This window comes from Capra hircus, assembly GCF_001704415.2.
Source record: "Capra hircus breed San Clemente chromosome X unlocalized genomic scaffold, ASM170441v1, whole genome shotgun sequence".
NCBI lineage: Eukaryota > Metazoa > Chordata > Mammalia > Artiodactyla > Bovidae > Capra > Capra hircus.
Genome location: NW_017189516.1, coordinates 56,507,373 through 56,524,937, shown reverse-complemented (window position 1 = coordinate 56,524,937; position 17,565 = coordinate 56,507,373). Strand labels below are relative to the sequence as shown.

The 17,565-nt window shown below is 39.2% G+C and overlaps 1 protein-coding gene across 4 annotated transcripts in view; it reads left to right on the top strand.

The window, feature by feature from the left end:
- The window catches only part of OFD1 (OFD1, centriole and centriolar satellite protein), a 60,813-nt gene that overhangs the window by 28,858 nt on the left and 14,390 nt on the right, over nucleotides 1–17,565 (top strand). For all 4 annotated transcript variants that reach the window (XM_005701101.3, XM_005701102.3, XM_013976681.2 and 1 more), the window contains 7 exons: nucleotides 77–183; nucleotides 1,973–2,092; nucleotides 3,766–3,839; nucleotides 5,116–5,207; nucleotides 6,228–6,417; nucleotides 10,716–10,846; nucleotides 11,370–11,481. In XM_005701101.3, the coding sequence (XP_005701158.1) occupies nucleotides 77–183; nucleotides 1,973–2,092; nucleotides 3,766–3,839; nucleotides 5,116–5,207; nucleotides 6,228–6,417; nucleotides 10,716–10,846; nucleotides 11,370–11,481 (826 nt within the window). The remainder of the gene's footprint in view (nucleotides 1–76; nucleotides 184–1,972; nucleotides 2,093–3,765; nucleotides 3,840–5,115; nucleotides 5,208–6,227; nucleotides 6,418–10,715; nucleotides 10,847–11,369; nucleotides 11,482–17,565) is intronic.

Here is a 17,565-nt window from a genome sequence, read left to right as displayed (position 1 = left end):
AGGAAGCAATGTATTAGTTCAAATCTCCTTTGTCTTCTTTAGCTTGCTTGGTAAAAATTAATGCTTTCTTCTACAGAATGAAACAAAAGAAATCTATGCTCAAAGGCAGCTTCTACTAAAAGACATAGATTTGCTAAGAGGCAGAGAAGCCGAGCTGAAGCAAAGAATTGAAGCCTTTGAATTGTAAGTAATATGTGTCCATTTTGGACTTTCAGAATGAACGAGATGAAAAAAAACTACTAAATAGGTCTACATATTCTAATACTACAGAATAGAGTTCTTGTTTGTAAAGGTGATATCACCTAGTTTCAAAGGCACACTTCAGGAGAAATGAGGATGAGTATTTTTTTGAAATATTAGACACTGGGATGAAAGCGGAAGGAAATGGCATCATCAGGCTACAGTGGGACCAGACAAATAATTTGGAGAAGCAAATAATGCTTTAAGAGATCATACGTTTCCCATTTATGTCAACCATTCAGATCTAACAGTTTCATGTGCATGTAGTAACTGAATTGCAGACAGCCAGACCTGCCAGATTGACTGCTCTGCTGGCAAAAAGGGGCAACACGGTGGCTCTGAGTTGACCTGTATTGGGAGAAATTGTTGCTTGTAATGCGTGTGTTGCTTTTTTCTAAACGTTCACCAGTCTTTCGTTCTTCACATCTTACCTAGGATACATAGCAAGCTCAGCATTGTATGGTTTATAGAATAAGCCTTCTTTTCCATTTATCTGCCATTAATCGGTACTCACAGATACTCCAGGAATCTTCTTTCCTTAAAAGATTTGTCTTCATTTTCATGAATGTTGTTTTCTCATTTATGTAGGCTAGGTTCATTTGATTTCTTGTCTCTGCCAACCTTACTCTTTTTGGCAGTACTGAAGAGGTAAATTGACCATAAGCGAGAAAAGGAAACCAATTTGGGCATTGATAGTTAATGATTATGTAATCATTATTTACCTCCATTTTCCCTCCTCCTCCTTTCTAAGCATACTGAAAGTGAACATGTTAAGTCATCAGTCGTGTCCGACTCTTTGTGACCCCATGGACTGTAGCCCACCGGGCTCCTCTGTCCATGGAATTCTCCAGGCAAGGATACTAGAGGGAGTTTCTATTTCCTTCTCCAAGGGGTCTTCCCAACCAGGGATCGAATCCAGGTCTCCTGCATCACAGGCAGATTGTTTACCGTCTGAGCCATCAGGGAAACATATCGTATAAACTAAATACTGCTCCTTTGCTTTACAGATTAACCAGCAGAGGGCGCTAACACAGAGACGTTTTATCCTTTGCTTGGAATAGTCTCTGTTGCCTAGCACTTCTGTTTTTAGCTTGATCTGAGTCCCTGTGAACCCAGTTCCCCGGCTCTGGAATTGATTTTGTGCTAGACTTGAGGTTTCATTATTAAGACCATTCCTTATTTTGGTGTTGGGACGTTCTATTGATCCATCTATCTATTGCTCTCTTTTCAGTATTTTCTCTTCAGTATTGATTTAGTTCACTGATATTGAACTAATAGATTACGAAAGGCCAGAACAAATTTTATGTCTTTAATAGCTCTGGGCTAGTCAGTTAGAAACAGTATTATAAAAGAAACAAGCACTTGAGTATGCTAACTGAAGTTTGCGTGTAGCTTTGTAACTTAAAACATTAATCTTTTACCCCTGAATTCATTATGGCCACTTACCACTTGTGACCATTTTTTTTTTTAAGTGTGAACCATCTCCTGTGAGACACCACTTTGGTTTTGGCATTTTCTCACTCACCCCAGCCAGAGAACTATTGAGTTCTATCTGTAGTTCAGATCCATCATCATGCTCCTAAAATAGTGGGACACTTCTGGCCCTTTGTTTTTACTCCCTAGCTGTAACAGTCACAGAACAGTTTGAGTCTGTGGGGCTAAAAACACATGGTGTCTTTTCCCCAACATTAATAATTTTCAATTTTGCCTTATCTGTTTTTGCTAATTTCAGGGCCCAGAGGCTGCAAGAAGAAAAAAATAAAAGCGTGACTGATGGACTGCGGAGGCGGGAGTTGAATATCAAGAGTATTGAGGAGACCTATGACCAAAAGCTTAAGAATGAACTTCTAAAGTAATTGTTTGGCATCTTAAAAAAAAAAGTATCGTGTTTGAACTAAGTTGATGGAAACACAGCAACACTAATAAAGTAGATAAGACTAGTATTTTATGGCAAAATCCAATGTTTAAAAAGAATACACATGTTCATTGACAGTCAAGCTTTTCCTGTGAATACTTGAATTAGGATGGTTTTAAAAAGATACAGTACAGAAAATAGCATCCTCTGCTTGACAAGAGTCACTCCTGGAGTATTTACTGAGGGCCTATGATTTGCTTGAATTTCTTAGGGCACCTTGTACCTTGCTGAGAAGCTATCAAATGGGGATTATAGTCACTTTTTATGTTTTCCTCTACCCCACTTATACTGCTATTCAGATGGAATATCTAATGATCTGTAAATTATTCTGTTGATTCGTTATAGTATTTGTTGATCTGTATTCCTTCAAGATTCTGCAAAGCCAGAATCAAAAGGAACAAACTAGAATTAACTGTATAAAGCAAAAAATGATAGAGGGAAAGGAAGATATGTACAGCTATGGTACCATGGCCTTCCTCTAGTCTGAGTTTTGTTGTGTTCTAGTGGATAGTATCTTAGTGCAGAGGCATTAAGTGCATATGTGGTAAGTTTTCTCTCCAGTGTTCAGTGTAATGTCTGGCACAAAGTAAGTATTTGCTTAATGTTTATTGATGTAATGAATTCATAGTGAAGTGATGACTCAACACAGCAGCTCTCGACGTTTCTTCATCATTGGCCTCTCTCTACTGCTTTGTCCATAATTTGTCATTCATAGTCCATGATATAGTACCTTCAAAGGTTTTTGGAGGTTATTCTTTAAAATAATTCTAATAAAAAATATAGCAGTTTTCTGTGGATCAGTTTTGATGTGGTAGATTTTTATCCACATATTTTTTGGATTTATCTACATATTTTAGAGATAAGCTCTATAAAGAATCTATAGTTGTTAAAGTTTTAGGAATAAGGGAATAAAAGTGTGTATGTTAGCTTGATATCTATGGAGTGGACTGTCAGGTATCTTTGTCTGTCCATGGGTGTCCTCATATGACTTTGGCAGGTGTTGAGGTTCTGAGGATATTCACCACAGGAGTCCTAGGAGTACTTCTTTCTTTTCTCTAATCTTTGAACCAGAAAGGCAGCTGCTAACAGCTGGTGGAGATGGTAAAATTCCATGAACATGTGACTCTGGTATCACCAGTCCAAATATATTTGCTGTTGACAGTGGCTTGTGGTACTACTGTTCAGTTCGTTAGGGCGAAAGGTCTTATCCTGCTTGAAGGTGGGAAGGTGGGACAGGTGGACTGGAAGTGACTGACTTGTTATCCTTTGGGATTTAGAGTCTGCTGTATACAGTATAAAGCAAGTAAATTTACTCTTTTTGTGTCACTGGATACCAGCTGAGAAACAGTGCCCTCTATAGCCTCAGTAACATGACCCTTCATTTTGTGCTTGAGTTTTGGGACCCAGTTTATAGAACTGCAGCAAGACTTTCGTGGACTTATTATAGCCAGCGTTTGGACCCCTGGCCTTAGCACTGAGTGCTCCTGAAGTTCACGTGTTGTCCTATTTAGTGCCCTTCAGTGCCCTGATGCCATAAGACAAGCTCATCATTGATAGCAGTCTGTCTAGGGAAGTGACCGAAACTCATTTTCCATCCTTCTGATTCTCAGGTATCAACTTGAACTGAAGGAGGATTATATCACTAGAACCAACAGACTGATCGAAGATGAAAGGAAAAATAAAGGTGATTTGGGGGGCAGGGCAGGAAGCTGTATTTTTCAGTTTCGACACAGGTTATCAGCTTCTTAAGTTGGGTCTGTTCTTTAATCCAAAAAATATGTACCTTCCACTTCATTGTTACTATTAACTGACATAGTTTTTGTCCTTTTAATTTTACAGAGTGAAAAAAATAATCACCGCCTTTCAATGTTTTTGCACACCTTCTTGTTTAACTTTTTGTATATTCACAAAGATCAGTGATTTATTGGTAGAATTTTATTCAACTGTATTTCAGTATATCTTGATGAATAAATCTCTGATGTTCAGAAGGTGGCAGCAACTTACTGCTGTTGGTTAATACTACTATAAACCATGAGAGGTGTTATTTTTTACTTAGGGGAAATTTTATTTTAACTTCTCTGTACCTCATGACCTGGTTTCTTATTTTTCTTAACTTCTAACACATATTTATGCTTCATGCTATTTTATTTTCACATATAGCCTCCTAAACTCTTGTATATATTACCGCAAGATGAGGAAAGTTAGGTAATTGATTGATCTTTCAGATATTTTACATTGCAGTGTATTTCTAAGAACTATCCTGTGACAAGAGTTTTGGGTGGATATTTCAAATGGATTGCAAGGAGTCAACCAGGGCTGGGTACTTGGTCCTTATCAGAAGGTCAGCAGGTGTGTGTGGCTGCTCCTTTGCACCTGTCATGCTCAGACTAATATTAATACTTCTGTAGGAATTGGTATTGCCATGTAGTTAGCATGTGACTTTTTGAGGATACATCTATATAGCCTTATGTTAGATGAAGTGATAATGACAAAATAATAACTATAAAATCTTACCAGAGCAGTCTTCGTCTTTAAGGAAATTCAGAGCTGTTGGCATGAGGGCCCCGCATTCCACATGGGTGGTGTAACTCTGGTGACTTGTGTGTAGCAGGAAGTTCACCACATATATGACCGTTACAAATGACTTCACATCACCTATTGAGTAACAGGATTTACTTGCCTGCTAATTTTTTTTGACCCAATATCTGCTGTTTTATATCTTTGCAGAGGGGCATGCCACAGGGCTTATGAGATCTTAATTTCCTGATCAATGATCGAACCTGCACTCTGGGCAGTGAAAGCATGGAATATTAACAACTGGGCCACCAGGGAATCCCCTCTGCCATTTTAGATGATGAAATAATGGTCATTAGGTCTGACATACTGGCTATAAATGATTAAATGACTTGTATTCACTGAGAAACCTTTATGATATTTAGTTGCTTGGCTCTGTCTTTCAGAGAAAACTATACATTTGCAAGAGGAACTTGTAGCTCTTAATTGCAAAAAGGAAGAACTTGATCGTTCTATAAACCGTGTGAAAGAACTCGAGGTAATTGTTAATCATATTGATTTTTTTAAATAGATGTTAGACAACACAGGAAATTTTAACTTCAGTCACACATAATTTATCTCAAGAGATCCTCTTCGTATGTTTAGACTGTTTATTATATGATTCAGAGGGTGATGGCTGAACTTAATTCAGTAGTTGTTCATTTCGATCTTTGTCTCCTAGAGAAGCATAGAAAGAGCATGTCCTTTGGGGCCCAGAGTCGTCCTTGAATCCTATCTCCCTCACTGTTTGTGTGCCTGTGGGCAAGATCTGTGACCTCAGATCCCTTATCTGTAAGCTCTGGAATATTGCCTGCATCCCATGGTTTGTTGAGGGACTTCAGCTGGTTTCTTTGCCTTTCCATAGCAGGTAGCTGGCATGTACTCGTATCTACTCAGCTTCTTTTCCCTTCCCCTCAGCACCAGGTAAAAGTTCCTAACACTACATCAGGATCTCACAGATTAAAGCAAAATGAGAGGCATTTTTCACATGATACTGTTAACTTTTTTTCTGTTCGTTTCTGTGCTTGCTATCCAAAGTCCAGAACTGGACCTTCAGATACTTAAAATATATTCTGTATATAAGATTTGTTTTTGCAACTGTGATGAATTACTTGAGAACTTTATAGGCTCCTGTCTTCAAATGAGATATATCAGACTGAGGGAAGGAGAGCACCTCCCAGCACCTTAGTAGTATCTATCTCACCTTTTCATATTAAAAACCAGACACATTATTAAATCTGTGATGGCTTTTGGGTCCTTAGTTGCATATGGAAAGTTGGGTGAGAATCTGAAGGACTTGCTATGTAGGACAGGGTTCTGCATAAATTGAGTTGTATGAACTTGCCCCAGCTCCAAGACAGAAGTTGTTGTAGTTAGAGTCGTCTTGTTACAGAGAAACTGACCAGCGAGTTGACCATAATTAAATTATGCCACAAAGCTGAGAGCAGACTGTCAGCAGTTACCTACTCAGTCCTGTAAAGTCTCTGTTCAAATACAAGTTTTCCTTTTCCACTTCCAGCTTGAATTGGAGTCTGTCAGAGCTCAGTGTTCGGCATTAACAAAGCAAAACCACATGCTAAGCGAGAAGGTTAAAGAGATGAGTGACTATTCTCTACTGAAAGAAGGAAAACTGGAGCTTCAGGCAAAAAATAAACTACTTAAACAACAAGTGGAAGACATGAAAAGTGAAAACATGCATCTCCTAAACCGTAAGTCTTTTTTTAAAAATGATTTGTTATTCATGTTAGGTTCATAATAGGAAATTGCTTTTTTTTTTTCTTTTTGGCTACACTGTGAGAATGTGGGATCTTAGTTCCCTAACCAGGCTCAAACCTGTGCCCCCTGCAGTGAAAGTGCAGAGCCCTAACTACTGGACCACCAGGGAAGTCCCAGGAAACTGCTCTAGGGGAGGCTTCCGTTGGGAAGGTTTTATAAAATTAAAATTCCAGATTGAAATGCCTTCTTTTTTACTTGCTATTCCATAATTCATAGTGTCTGTAAGAATAAACATTTTTAAATTTAATTTTTATTTTAGAGTAGTTGATTTACAGTGTTGTGTTTTAGGTGTAGAGCAAAGGGATTCTGTTAAACATATACACATATCCATTCTTTCTCAGCTTCTTTTCCCATGTAGGTCATTGCAGGTTATTGAGTCAAGTTCCCTGTGCTGTACAGTAGGTCCTTATTATCTATTTCATATATGGTAGTGTGGGTCTGTTAACCCAAAACTCCTAATTTTACCCTTCCCCCTGCCTTTCCCCTATGCTAACCATAAACTTGTTTTCAAAGTCTGTATAGTCTGTTGTGTTTTGTAAATAAGTTCATTTGTATGACTTTTTAGATTCCACATATAAGTGATATTGTAAGATATTTCTCTTTTTCTGTGCCTTGGCCTCACTTAGTATGGTGTTCTCTAGTTGCATTCTTGTTGCTGCAAATGGCATTATTTCTTTTTTGTGGCTGAGCAGTATTCCATTGTGTATATGTACCATATCTTCTTTATCCATTCATTTGTCCATGTGACATTTGGTTGCTTCTATGTCTTGACTGTTGTAAATAGCACTGCAATGATCATTGGGGTATGTGCATCTTTTCAAATTATGGTTTTCTCCAGATATGTGCCTAGCAGTGGGATTGCTGGATTACATGGTAGTTCCGTTTTTATTTTTTTGAGAAACCTCCATACTGTTCTCCATAGTGGTTGTACCAGTTTACATTTCCACCATCAGTGAAGGAGGATTCCCCTTTCTCCATGCCCTTTCCAGCATTTTTTGATGAGGGCCATTCTGATTGGTGTGAGGTTGTATCTGATTGTAGTTTTGATTTGCATTTCTCTAATAATTAGTCATGTTGAGCATCTTTTCCTGTGCTTTTTGACCATCTGTATGTCTTTTTTTGGAGAAATGTCTATTTAAATCTTTGGCCCACTTTTTGATTGGGTTATTTGAACTGCATGACCTGTTTGTATATTTTGGAGATTAATCCCTTGTTGGTTACTTCATTTGTAAGTGTTTTCTCCCATTCTGTTGGGTGGTCTTTTCATTTTGTGTATGGTTTCCTTTGCTGTGCAAAAGCTTTGAGTTTTATTAGGTCCCATTTGTTTATTTTTATTTTTATTACTCTAGGAGGTGGATCCAAAAAGATATTGCTGCAATTTATATCAGTGTTCTGCCTGTGTTTTCCTCTAAGTGTTTTATAATATTTTAGCTTACCCAGTGGCTCAGTGGTAATGAATCACCCATAAAGGAGGAGACCTGGGTTTGATCCCTGGGTCGAGAAGATCCCCTGGAGGAGGGCATGGAAATCCACACTAGTACTCTTGCCTGGAGAATCCCTTGGACAGAGGATCCTGGCAGGTTACAGTCCATGGGGTTGCAAAGAGTTGGACATGACTGAGCATATATGCATGGGCTTACATTTAGGCCCTTTAATCCTTTTGGGGTTTATTTTTGTATATTGTGTTAGAGAATGTTCTAATTTCAGTCTTTTGCATGTAGCTGTCCAGTTTTCCCAGCACCACTTGAAAAGACTGTCTTTTCAACATTGTATATTCTTGCCTTCTTTGTCATAGATTAATTGACCATAGGTGCATGGGTTTATTTCTGGGCTTTCTGTTCTGTCCCATTGATCTATATTTCTGTTTTTGTGCCAGTACCATACTGTCTTGATTACTGTAGCTTCGTAGTATAGTCTAAAGTCAGGGACCCTGATTCCTCCAGCTTCATTCTTCTTTCTCAAGATTGCTTTGGCTATTCGAGGTCTTTTGTGTCTCCATACAAACAGTGAAATTGTTTGTTCTAATTCTGTGGAAAATGCCGTTGGTAATTTGATAGGGTTTGCACTGTATCTGTAGATTGCCTTGGGTTGTTGTTCAGTCACTCAGTCATGTCTAACTGTTTGTGACCCCATGGACTGCAGCACGCCAGGCTCCTCTGTCCTTCACCATCACCCAGAGCTTGCTCAAACTCATGTCCAACAAGTTGGTGATGCTATCCAACCATCTCATCCTCTGTCATCACCTTCTCTTCCTGCCTTCAGTCTTTCCCAGCATCAGGGTGTTTTCTAATGAGTCGACTCTTTGCATCAGGTGGCAAAGTACTGGAGCTTCAGCTTCAGCATCAGTCTTTCCAGTGAATAGTCAGGATTGATTTCCTTTAGGATTGACTGGTTGGATCTCCTTGCAGTCCAAGGGACTCTCAAAAGTCTTCTCCAGCACCATAGTTCAAAAGCATCAATTCTTTGGCACTCAGCCTTCTTTATGGTCCCAACTCTCATGTCCATACATGACCACTGGAAAAACCATAGCTTTGACTAGACAGACCTTTGTTGGCAAAGTAATGTCTCTGCTTTTTAATACACTAAGTTTGTCATACCTTTTCTTCCAAGGAGCAAGTGTCTTTTCATGGCTGTAGTCACCATCTGCAGTGATTTTGGAGCACAAGAAAGTACAGTCTGTCACTGTTTCCTTTGTTTCCCCATCTAATTGCCATGAAATGATGGGACCAGAAGCCATTATCTTAGTTTTTTGAATGTTGAGCTTTTAGCCAGCTCTTTCACTCTCTTTCACTTTCATCAAGAGGCTCTTTAGTTCCTCTTCACTTTCTGCCATAAGGGTGGTGTCGTCTGCATATCGACGACATGTTTCATCCAACATGGCATTTTGCATGATGTACTCTGCATATAAGTTAAATAAGCAGGGTGACAATATACAGCTTTGATACACTCCTTTCCCAATTTGGAACTGGTCTGTTGTTCCATGACCAGTTCTAACTGTTGCTTCTTGATCTACATACAGAATTCTCAGGAGGCAGGTAAGGTGGTCTGGTATTCCCATCTCTTTCAGAATTTTCCACAGTTTGTTGTGATCCACACAGTCAAAGGCTTTGGCATAGTCAATAAAGCAGAAGTATATGTTTTTCTGGAATTCACTTGCTTTTTCCATGATCCAGCGGATGTCGGCAATTTGATCTCTGGTTCCTCTGCCTTTTCTAAATCTAGCTTGAACATCTGGAAGCTCACAGTTCACGTACTGTTGAAGCCTGGCTTGGAGAATTTTGAGCATTACTTTGCTGGTCATTTTCACAGTAGTGAATCTTGTCCAAGAACATGGTAAATCTCTTTGTGTTGTCTGATTTCTTTCATCAGCATATTATAGCTTTCTGCATACAGGTAGATTTATTCCTGGGTATTTTATTCTTTTTGTTGCAATGGTGAATGGGATTGTTTCCTTAATTACTCTTTCTGATCTTTCATTGTTAGTGTATAGAAATCCAAGAGATTTCTGTGGACCAATTTTGTATCCTGCAGCTTTACCAAATTCATTGATGAGCTCTAGTTTCTGGTAGCATCTTTAGGGTTTTCTCTGTATAGTATCATGTTATCTGCAAACATGACAGTTTTACTTCATTTTTTCCAATTTGGATTCCTTTCATCTCTTTTTCTTCTCTGATTGCCATGGCTAGGACTTAAGCTCGCTCTCTCCATTTCTGGGAGTTCCTCCCTCCCAGGCCCTTCAGGCCCCAGGGCTGGTAGCAAACAGCCTGGCCCCATTAGCAGTCTAGGGAACTACACCATCGTTTGTGGCTAGGGACCAGCCTAAGTCAGTCTTCGTTGAAGGCTTCTCTGATGACCTGAATTGGAGATGCCATCTGCTTTCTGCCTGGACCCTGAGAGCTGCTGACAGATGCACAGATTGAATTGGACCTCAGGGTAGTCATGGATAGGGTTTGCTAGAGCATTCCTTCTCTACCTCTGTGCTTGGTAGAGGGGAGGCAGGCTTTCAAATTAATTTAAGGATTTGAAAGGACTCTATTACATGGAGAAGGACTCAAGAATAGTAAAATTTGCATTTATGTGCATTAAATTGTTTCAAATTCCTGTGGCAGAATTGCTCATTGTTCGTTTGATGGAGCCGTTAGAAAATTTGAACTTCTCTAGCTGCTTTTAAAAGTAAAGCTCAATGAGAAAATTTCAGGTTGATAACAATCATTCTGTGCTACTTTCCTAGGCATAGCTCAGCCGTCTCCCGAACTACTGATTTTTCAGAAAAAATTACAGAAAGCAGAAAATGCTATTGCATTTGAGCATAAGGAGTTCGAAACTCACAAGCAAGCTCTACAAAAACAGCTTCAAAACGAAGTGAGTATTGCTCCTTATGCAGCCAGGGGTTGGGCCAGTCTGCTGCATAGATATGTGAACTTGGCACTCAAGCATAAATGGGGTTTACTTCAACATCAGAGCTCCCCCAAGGTGCTAAAGTGTGTGCTTTCTCATCTGAGAGAACTCTCCAGTGATCATGTGACTTTATATTCATAATTGTCACAAAATCCAGAGGCAAGCAAACTTACGAAAATACACAATTTTTCAAGTCCTAGTGGTGCCCACAGTGGCAGAGTCTTGATTCTCACCCTGTGACTTGGAAATACTACTGCCATCTCTCTTGTGTCTGTCCTGGAGTAGCTGCTCTAACTTGCATGTGACAAGAGGTGGAAACTTGTTTTATCTTTCGTCATCTTGTAGGGACCCTGTGCATTAAGGGTGTAACACTGCTCAGAATTGGCAAAAGGGCAAAAGAGAATAAGCCCAAAGAGAGAATAGCTCCCTTTGAAGTGAGCTGTGATTTCTTTTATGTTCATTTCTTTTCTTCTCTAATTCTCTGCAGATTGAGCACTCTGCCCAGCTGAAGGCCCAGGTATTAGAATATGATGCTTCTGTCAAGAAGTTAACTATGCAGGTTTCAATTTTAAAATTGCAACTAAAACAAACTCAGACAGGTTAGAGACATTTTTAACTTCTGTATATGTGTGTGTGTGTGTGTGTGTGTGTGTGTAAAACTTCTGACATTTGTGAAAATGTGATTGTTACTCATTGAATTCTTAGTAATTCTCATAGTACGGGAAAGCTTCCCAGGTGGCTCAGTGGTAAGGAACCCTCCTGCCAGTGCAGGAGATGTGGGAAATATGTGTTCAATCCTTGGGTCGGGAATATCCCCTGGAGAAGGACATGGCAACCCATTCCAGTATCCTTGCCTGGAGAATCCCATGGACAGAGGGCCCTGGTGGCCTATAGTCCATGGGGCCACAGAGTTGGACACAGCTGAGCACACACAGCACCTCGTAGGGAAGAGTCATAGAGAAATGTGCCATCTCAGAAGTCAAGCTCCCTGTCCATTTCAGGGATACCAGCCAGGTGGTCAGCCAACGTGACTTGTTTTCACAGGTGCCGCATGCTTGGGGGAACCTCATACCACAGATAGGTGTGATAGTGACACAGAAGCCCCCAAATTCATCCTGGACCTAGGCTTTCCTTTTTTATTTGCTGTCTGATGGCTCAGACAGCGAAGAATCTGCCTGCAGTGCAGGAGACCTGGGTTTGATCCCTGGGTGAGGAAGATCCCCTGGAGAAGGGAATGGCAACCCACTCCAGTGTTCCTGCCTGGGAAATCCCATGGACGGAGGAGCCTGGTGGGCTACAGTCCATGGGGTTGCAAAGAGTTGGACGTGACTGAGCGACTGACACTCACACATCCTGATAATAAGACCAGTCGACTCTTGAGTGGTTTTATACATTCCCTGACAGAGGTTTATGTGAATGGGAGAGGCAGCGTGGCCTGGCTGAAAGAGCACTGCTGCTGAAATCAGAAAACTGGTTTTGTACCCCAGTTTTGCAGTTTAGTTGTTTGGTTTTGGGTACATTTCTTTTAGCTTCCTTGGGCCTCAATTCCCCTCTTTGTAATGCCATGGAGGATGAAGGGGATCTGTGGTCAGCTCCAGTGCAGTGCCTGGGGCACATAAAACACTTGGGGAAATGGCCACTGCTGTCATTTTATTACTGTGTCTTCCTGTGGATGCATGACATCTGCCCCTCCTTCATACCACGTGCCGAATTTGATGCTTTCTTGAGCTGCTTTCAAGCCCAACAGAAGTTCGTGAGACTTTATGATTCTGAGCCTTCCTCAGTTCCTGTTTGCACTTCTTCCCCCTCAGGCCCTTGGCCCCTTCTCCCCACCCTACTTTTATTTCCGTCTCTTCACTCATCTCTGCTGTTTCCTGTTGCTCATTTTCTCGCCACAACTCTGCGTTTGCCAAACTTCCCACTGCTGAAACTGTCCTGAGCTCAGATCATTAGAAATAGTTCATTGATGATGGAAGCTTCACGAGCATGGACCTGCCAAGCATCTTTCCCTGGCATCATCAAGGTGGCCTTGCAGGAGAGGAGCGGTCACATGTGGTGGCTTTGCATTAGGCCAGCCCACCGACTTGGTGCTTTGCAATTGGGTGATTCAGCTATAGTCTCCTGTCCGTGACATGGGAGCAGTGAGAGTTTTGGGCCCACGGTGGGGCCCTGACCACACGCCCTTCTTCCCCTCTCTGAGATTCAGGCTGTAGGCAGTAGATTTTGCTGCAGCCCTGGGAGTTCGGGGGTGGCATCCTGTAATGAGACACATTCATTATTTTGAAGTCAAGTGTGTGAATGTTCCTGCTGATTAAATAAACATTATAAATGGGGTTATATCAGATCAGGTCAGGTTTTTCAACCACATGAGTTCAAGTCTGGTTAGGCTTTGTCTCCAAATACATTGTGAATGCCTTTTCAGTTCTCAGAGCTTTATGGATTTCAAGGTCGTGCATAATGGATTGTGAAATAATAGCATGCATTACAAAAGAAGGCTTATGAAGCAATAGTTGGTACATATTAGCTCTCAAACATTAATAATTAGTGTTTTGACTGTGGTTTTACAGACATTTTTTTGTTGAAGTATAGTTGATTTACCCTATTGTGTTTTCTGCTGTGAAAGTGTTAGTCTCTCAGTTGTGTCAGACGCTTATGTGACCCCAAGGACTGTAGCTCACCAGGCTCCTCTGTCCATGGGATTCTCCAGGCAAGAGTACTGGAGTGGGTTGCCATTCCCTTCTCCAGGGGAGCTTCCCCACCCAGGGATCAAACCCAGGTGTCCTGCATTGCAGGCAGATTCTTTACCCTCTGAGCCACCAGGTACAACTTTGGTTTTACAAACTATTTTTTTTTAATTGAAGTATAGTTGATTTACCCTATTGTGTTGATTCTGCTGTACAGCAAAGTGATTCACTTGCACACACACATGCACACACGTGCACACACACACACACACACATATAGATTGCTTTTGGTACTGTTTTCCATTACAGTTTATCACAGGATACTGAATATAGTTCTCTGTGCTCTACAGTAGAACTTTGTTGTTTATCCCTTTCATACATAGTAGCTTATATCTGCTAACCCCAGCCTCCCACTCTATCCCTCCTCCAACTCCTCCCCCCCCCCCGGCAACCATAAGTCTGTTCTCAATGTCTAAGAGTCTGTTTCTGTTTCATAGATATGCTCATTTGTGTCATATGTTAGATTCCACCTATAAGTGATACCACATGGTATTTGTTTTCTCTTTCTGACTTACTTCACCTTATGGTATTCTCAAGTTGCATCCATGTTGCTGCAAATGGCATTATTTAGTTCTTTTTTATGACTAGGTAATATTCCTGTGTGTGTGTGTGTGTGTGTGTGTACACACCACATCTTTATCCACTCATCTGTTGATGAAGGTTTAGGTTGTTTCCATGTCTCAGCTATTGTGAATAGTGCTGCTGTCAACATACAGGTGCATATTTCTTTTTGGATTAGAGTTTTGTCTGTATATATGCCCAGGAGTGGAATCACTAGATCATATGGTAATTTATTTTTACTTTTCTGAGAAACCTCCATACTCTTTCCCATTTTTGAATTGAGTTGTTTAGTTTTTTTGCCATTGAGTGTATGTATTTTGGAAATAAAGCCCTCATTGGTAGCATCGTTAGTAAATATTTTGTCCCATTGTGTAGGTTGTCTTTTTGTTTTGTTTATGGTTCCTTTTGCTGTGCAAAGGCTTGTACGTTTGATTAGGTCTCATTTGTTTATTTTTGTTTTTATTTCTATTGCCTTGGGAGACTGACCTAAGAAAACATTGCTGTGATTTATGTCAGAGAATATTTTCCTATGATCTCTTCTAGGAGTTTTATAGTATCATGTTTTATGTTTAAGTCTTTAAGCTATTTTGAGTTTATTTTTGTGTATGGTGAGAGAGTGTGTTCTGATTTTGCTGATTTACATGCGGCTCTTCAGCTTTCCCAGCACCACTTGTTGAACAGACTGTGTTTTTCCCATTGTATATTATTGCCTCCTTTGTTGAGGATTAATTGACTGTAGATGTATGGGTTTATTTATGGGCTCTCTATTCTATTCCATTAATGCATATGTCTGTTTTTGTGTCAGTACAATTATGTTTTTATTACAGTAGCTTTGTAATATTGTCTGAAGTCTGGAAGGGTTATGCCTTCTGGCTTGTTTTTTTTCCCCTCAGGATTACTTTGGCAATTCTGGGTCTTTTATGGTTCCATATAAATTTTAGGATTGATTATTCTAGTTCTTTGAAGAAATATAACGGGTAATTTGATAGAGATCACATTAAATCTATAGATTTCTTTGGGTAGTATTGCCATTTTAACAGTATTGTCCCAGTCCAAGAGCATGGGATATCTTTCCATTTCTTTGAATCATCTTTAATTTCCTTTATTAATATTTGATGGGCTTCCCTAGTAACTCAGCTGGTAAAGATTCCACCTGCAATGCAGGAGACACCAGTTCAATTCCTGGGTCTGGAAGATCCACTGGAGAAGGGATAGGCTACCCACTCCTGTATCTTGGGCGTCTCTGGTGGCTCAGCTGGTAAAGAATCCTATTTTATAGTTCTCAATGTATAAATCTTTCACCTCGGTCAAGTTTATTTTTCATTTTTTTGGAGGGGGAAGTAATTTTAAAAGTACTGTTTTTTTTGCATTCCCTTTCTAATATTTCATTGTTAATGTAAAAAAATGTTAATCTTGTATCCTGCTACTTTGCTGAATTCATTTATTAGAAATAGTAGTTTTTGTGTAGAGTCCTTAGGATTTTCTATATATGTAGTTTCATGTCATCTGCATATAGTGGCAATTTTACCTCTTCCCTTCCAATTTGGATACCTGTTATTTCTTTTTCTTGTCTAATTGTTGTGGCTAGAGCTTTCAGTACTATATTGAATAGAAGAGGTTAGAGTGGGCTTCCTTGTCTTGTTCTAAATTTTACTAGAAAGGCTTTTGGCTTTTCACCATTGAGTATTACGTTGGCTGTGGGTTTTTCATGAATGGTTCTTATTGTGTTCAGACATGTTCCCTCTATACCCACCTTAGTAAGAGTTTTGTCTTGACTGGATGTTGAGTTTTCTCAAATGGTTTTTCTGCATCCATTGAGATGATCATGTGGGTTTTGTCTTTTGTTTATGTGGTGTTTCACATTGATTTGTGTACGTTGAACCATTCCTGTGAGATTGGGATGAATCTCATGTGGGCTGTAGTATATGATCTTTTGTACATATTGTTGGATTCAGTTTGCTAATAGTTTGCTGAGGCATTTTTCATCTATATTCATCAAAGATACTGATCTGTAATTTTCTTTTTTCGTGATATCTTTGTCTGGTTTTGGTATCAGGGTGATGGTGGTTTCATAGAAGATCTTTGTGAGTGTTCCTACCTCCTCAAGTTTTTGTAAGAGTTTGAGAAGGATCTGTATAAGTTCTTTTGAAGACATCTGGTCTTGTACTTTGTTTGTATGGAGTTTTTTGTGTTTGTTTTAATTACAGATTCTCTTTCACTTCTAGTGATCAGTCTGTTCAAATTATTTCTTCTTGATTCAGTTTTGGTGAGCTCTATATTTCTACAGAATTGTCAATTTCTTATAAGTTGTCAAATTTATTGGCATATAATTGTTCTTAGTATTCCCTTAGGTTTTTTTTTTTTTTTTTTTGGTATTTCTGTGGTATTGGCTGTTGTATCTCTTTTTTAATTTTTTATTTTGTTTATTTGGGTTCTGTCTCTTTTCTTGGTGAGCCTGGCCAGAGGTTTATCAGTTTTATTTACTCTTTCAAAGACCCAGCTCTTGGTTTTATTGACTTTTTCCATTTTTTAATTGCTACTTTATTTTCTATCTTTATTCCTTCTTTCTGCTGACTTTAGGTTTTGTTTGTTCTTTTTCTGATTCTTTTAGGTGGTGTATTACATTGTTTATTGGAGATTTTTCTTGTTTTTTTGAGGAAGGCCTATATTACTGTGAACTTCTAAGAACTGCTTTTGCTATGTCCCTTAGATTTTGTATGGTTCTGTTTTCACTGTCATTTGTCTTAAGGTATTTTTAAATTTCCACTTTGGTTTCCTTGTTGATCCATTGGTTTTCCAGTAGCATATTGTTTAGTCTTTCCACATTTCTTTTTCTGTGGTTAATTTCTAGTTTCATGCCTTTGTAGTCAGAAAAGATGTGTGATAATTTCTGTACCCTTGCATATGTTGAGGCTTGTTTTGTGCTCCATCATGTGGTCAGTTGTAGAGACTGTTCCATGTGCAGTTGAAAGGAATGTGTATTGGTTTTTTGTTTTTGGATATAATGTCATGAAAATATCAATTAGGTCTAACTGCTCTATTGTACCATTTAGGATCTCTGTTGTTTTATTATTATTTTGCATAGAAGATCTGTCCATTGATGGGAGTGGGGTGTTAAAGTCTTCTACTGTTATCATATTCTTGTGAATTTATCTCTTTATATCTGTTTATATTTGTTTTACATGTTTGGGTACTTCTGTGTTAGGTGCATATATTTTAGGTTAACACATGTAAAATCTTCTTCTTATATTGATCTTTTTATCATTATAAAGTGTCCTTCGTTATCTTTCTTTATGACCTTTGTGTTAAAGTCTATTTTGTCTCATTAAAGTATTGTAAGCCCTGCTTTCTTTTCATTTCTCTTTGGTTGAAATATCT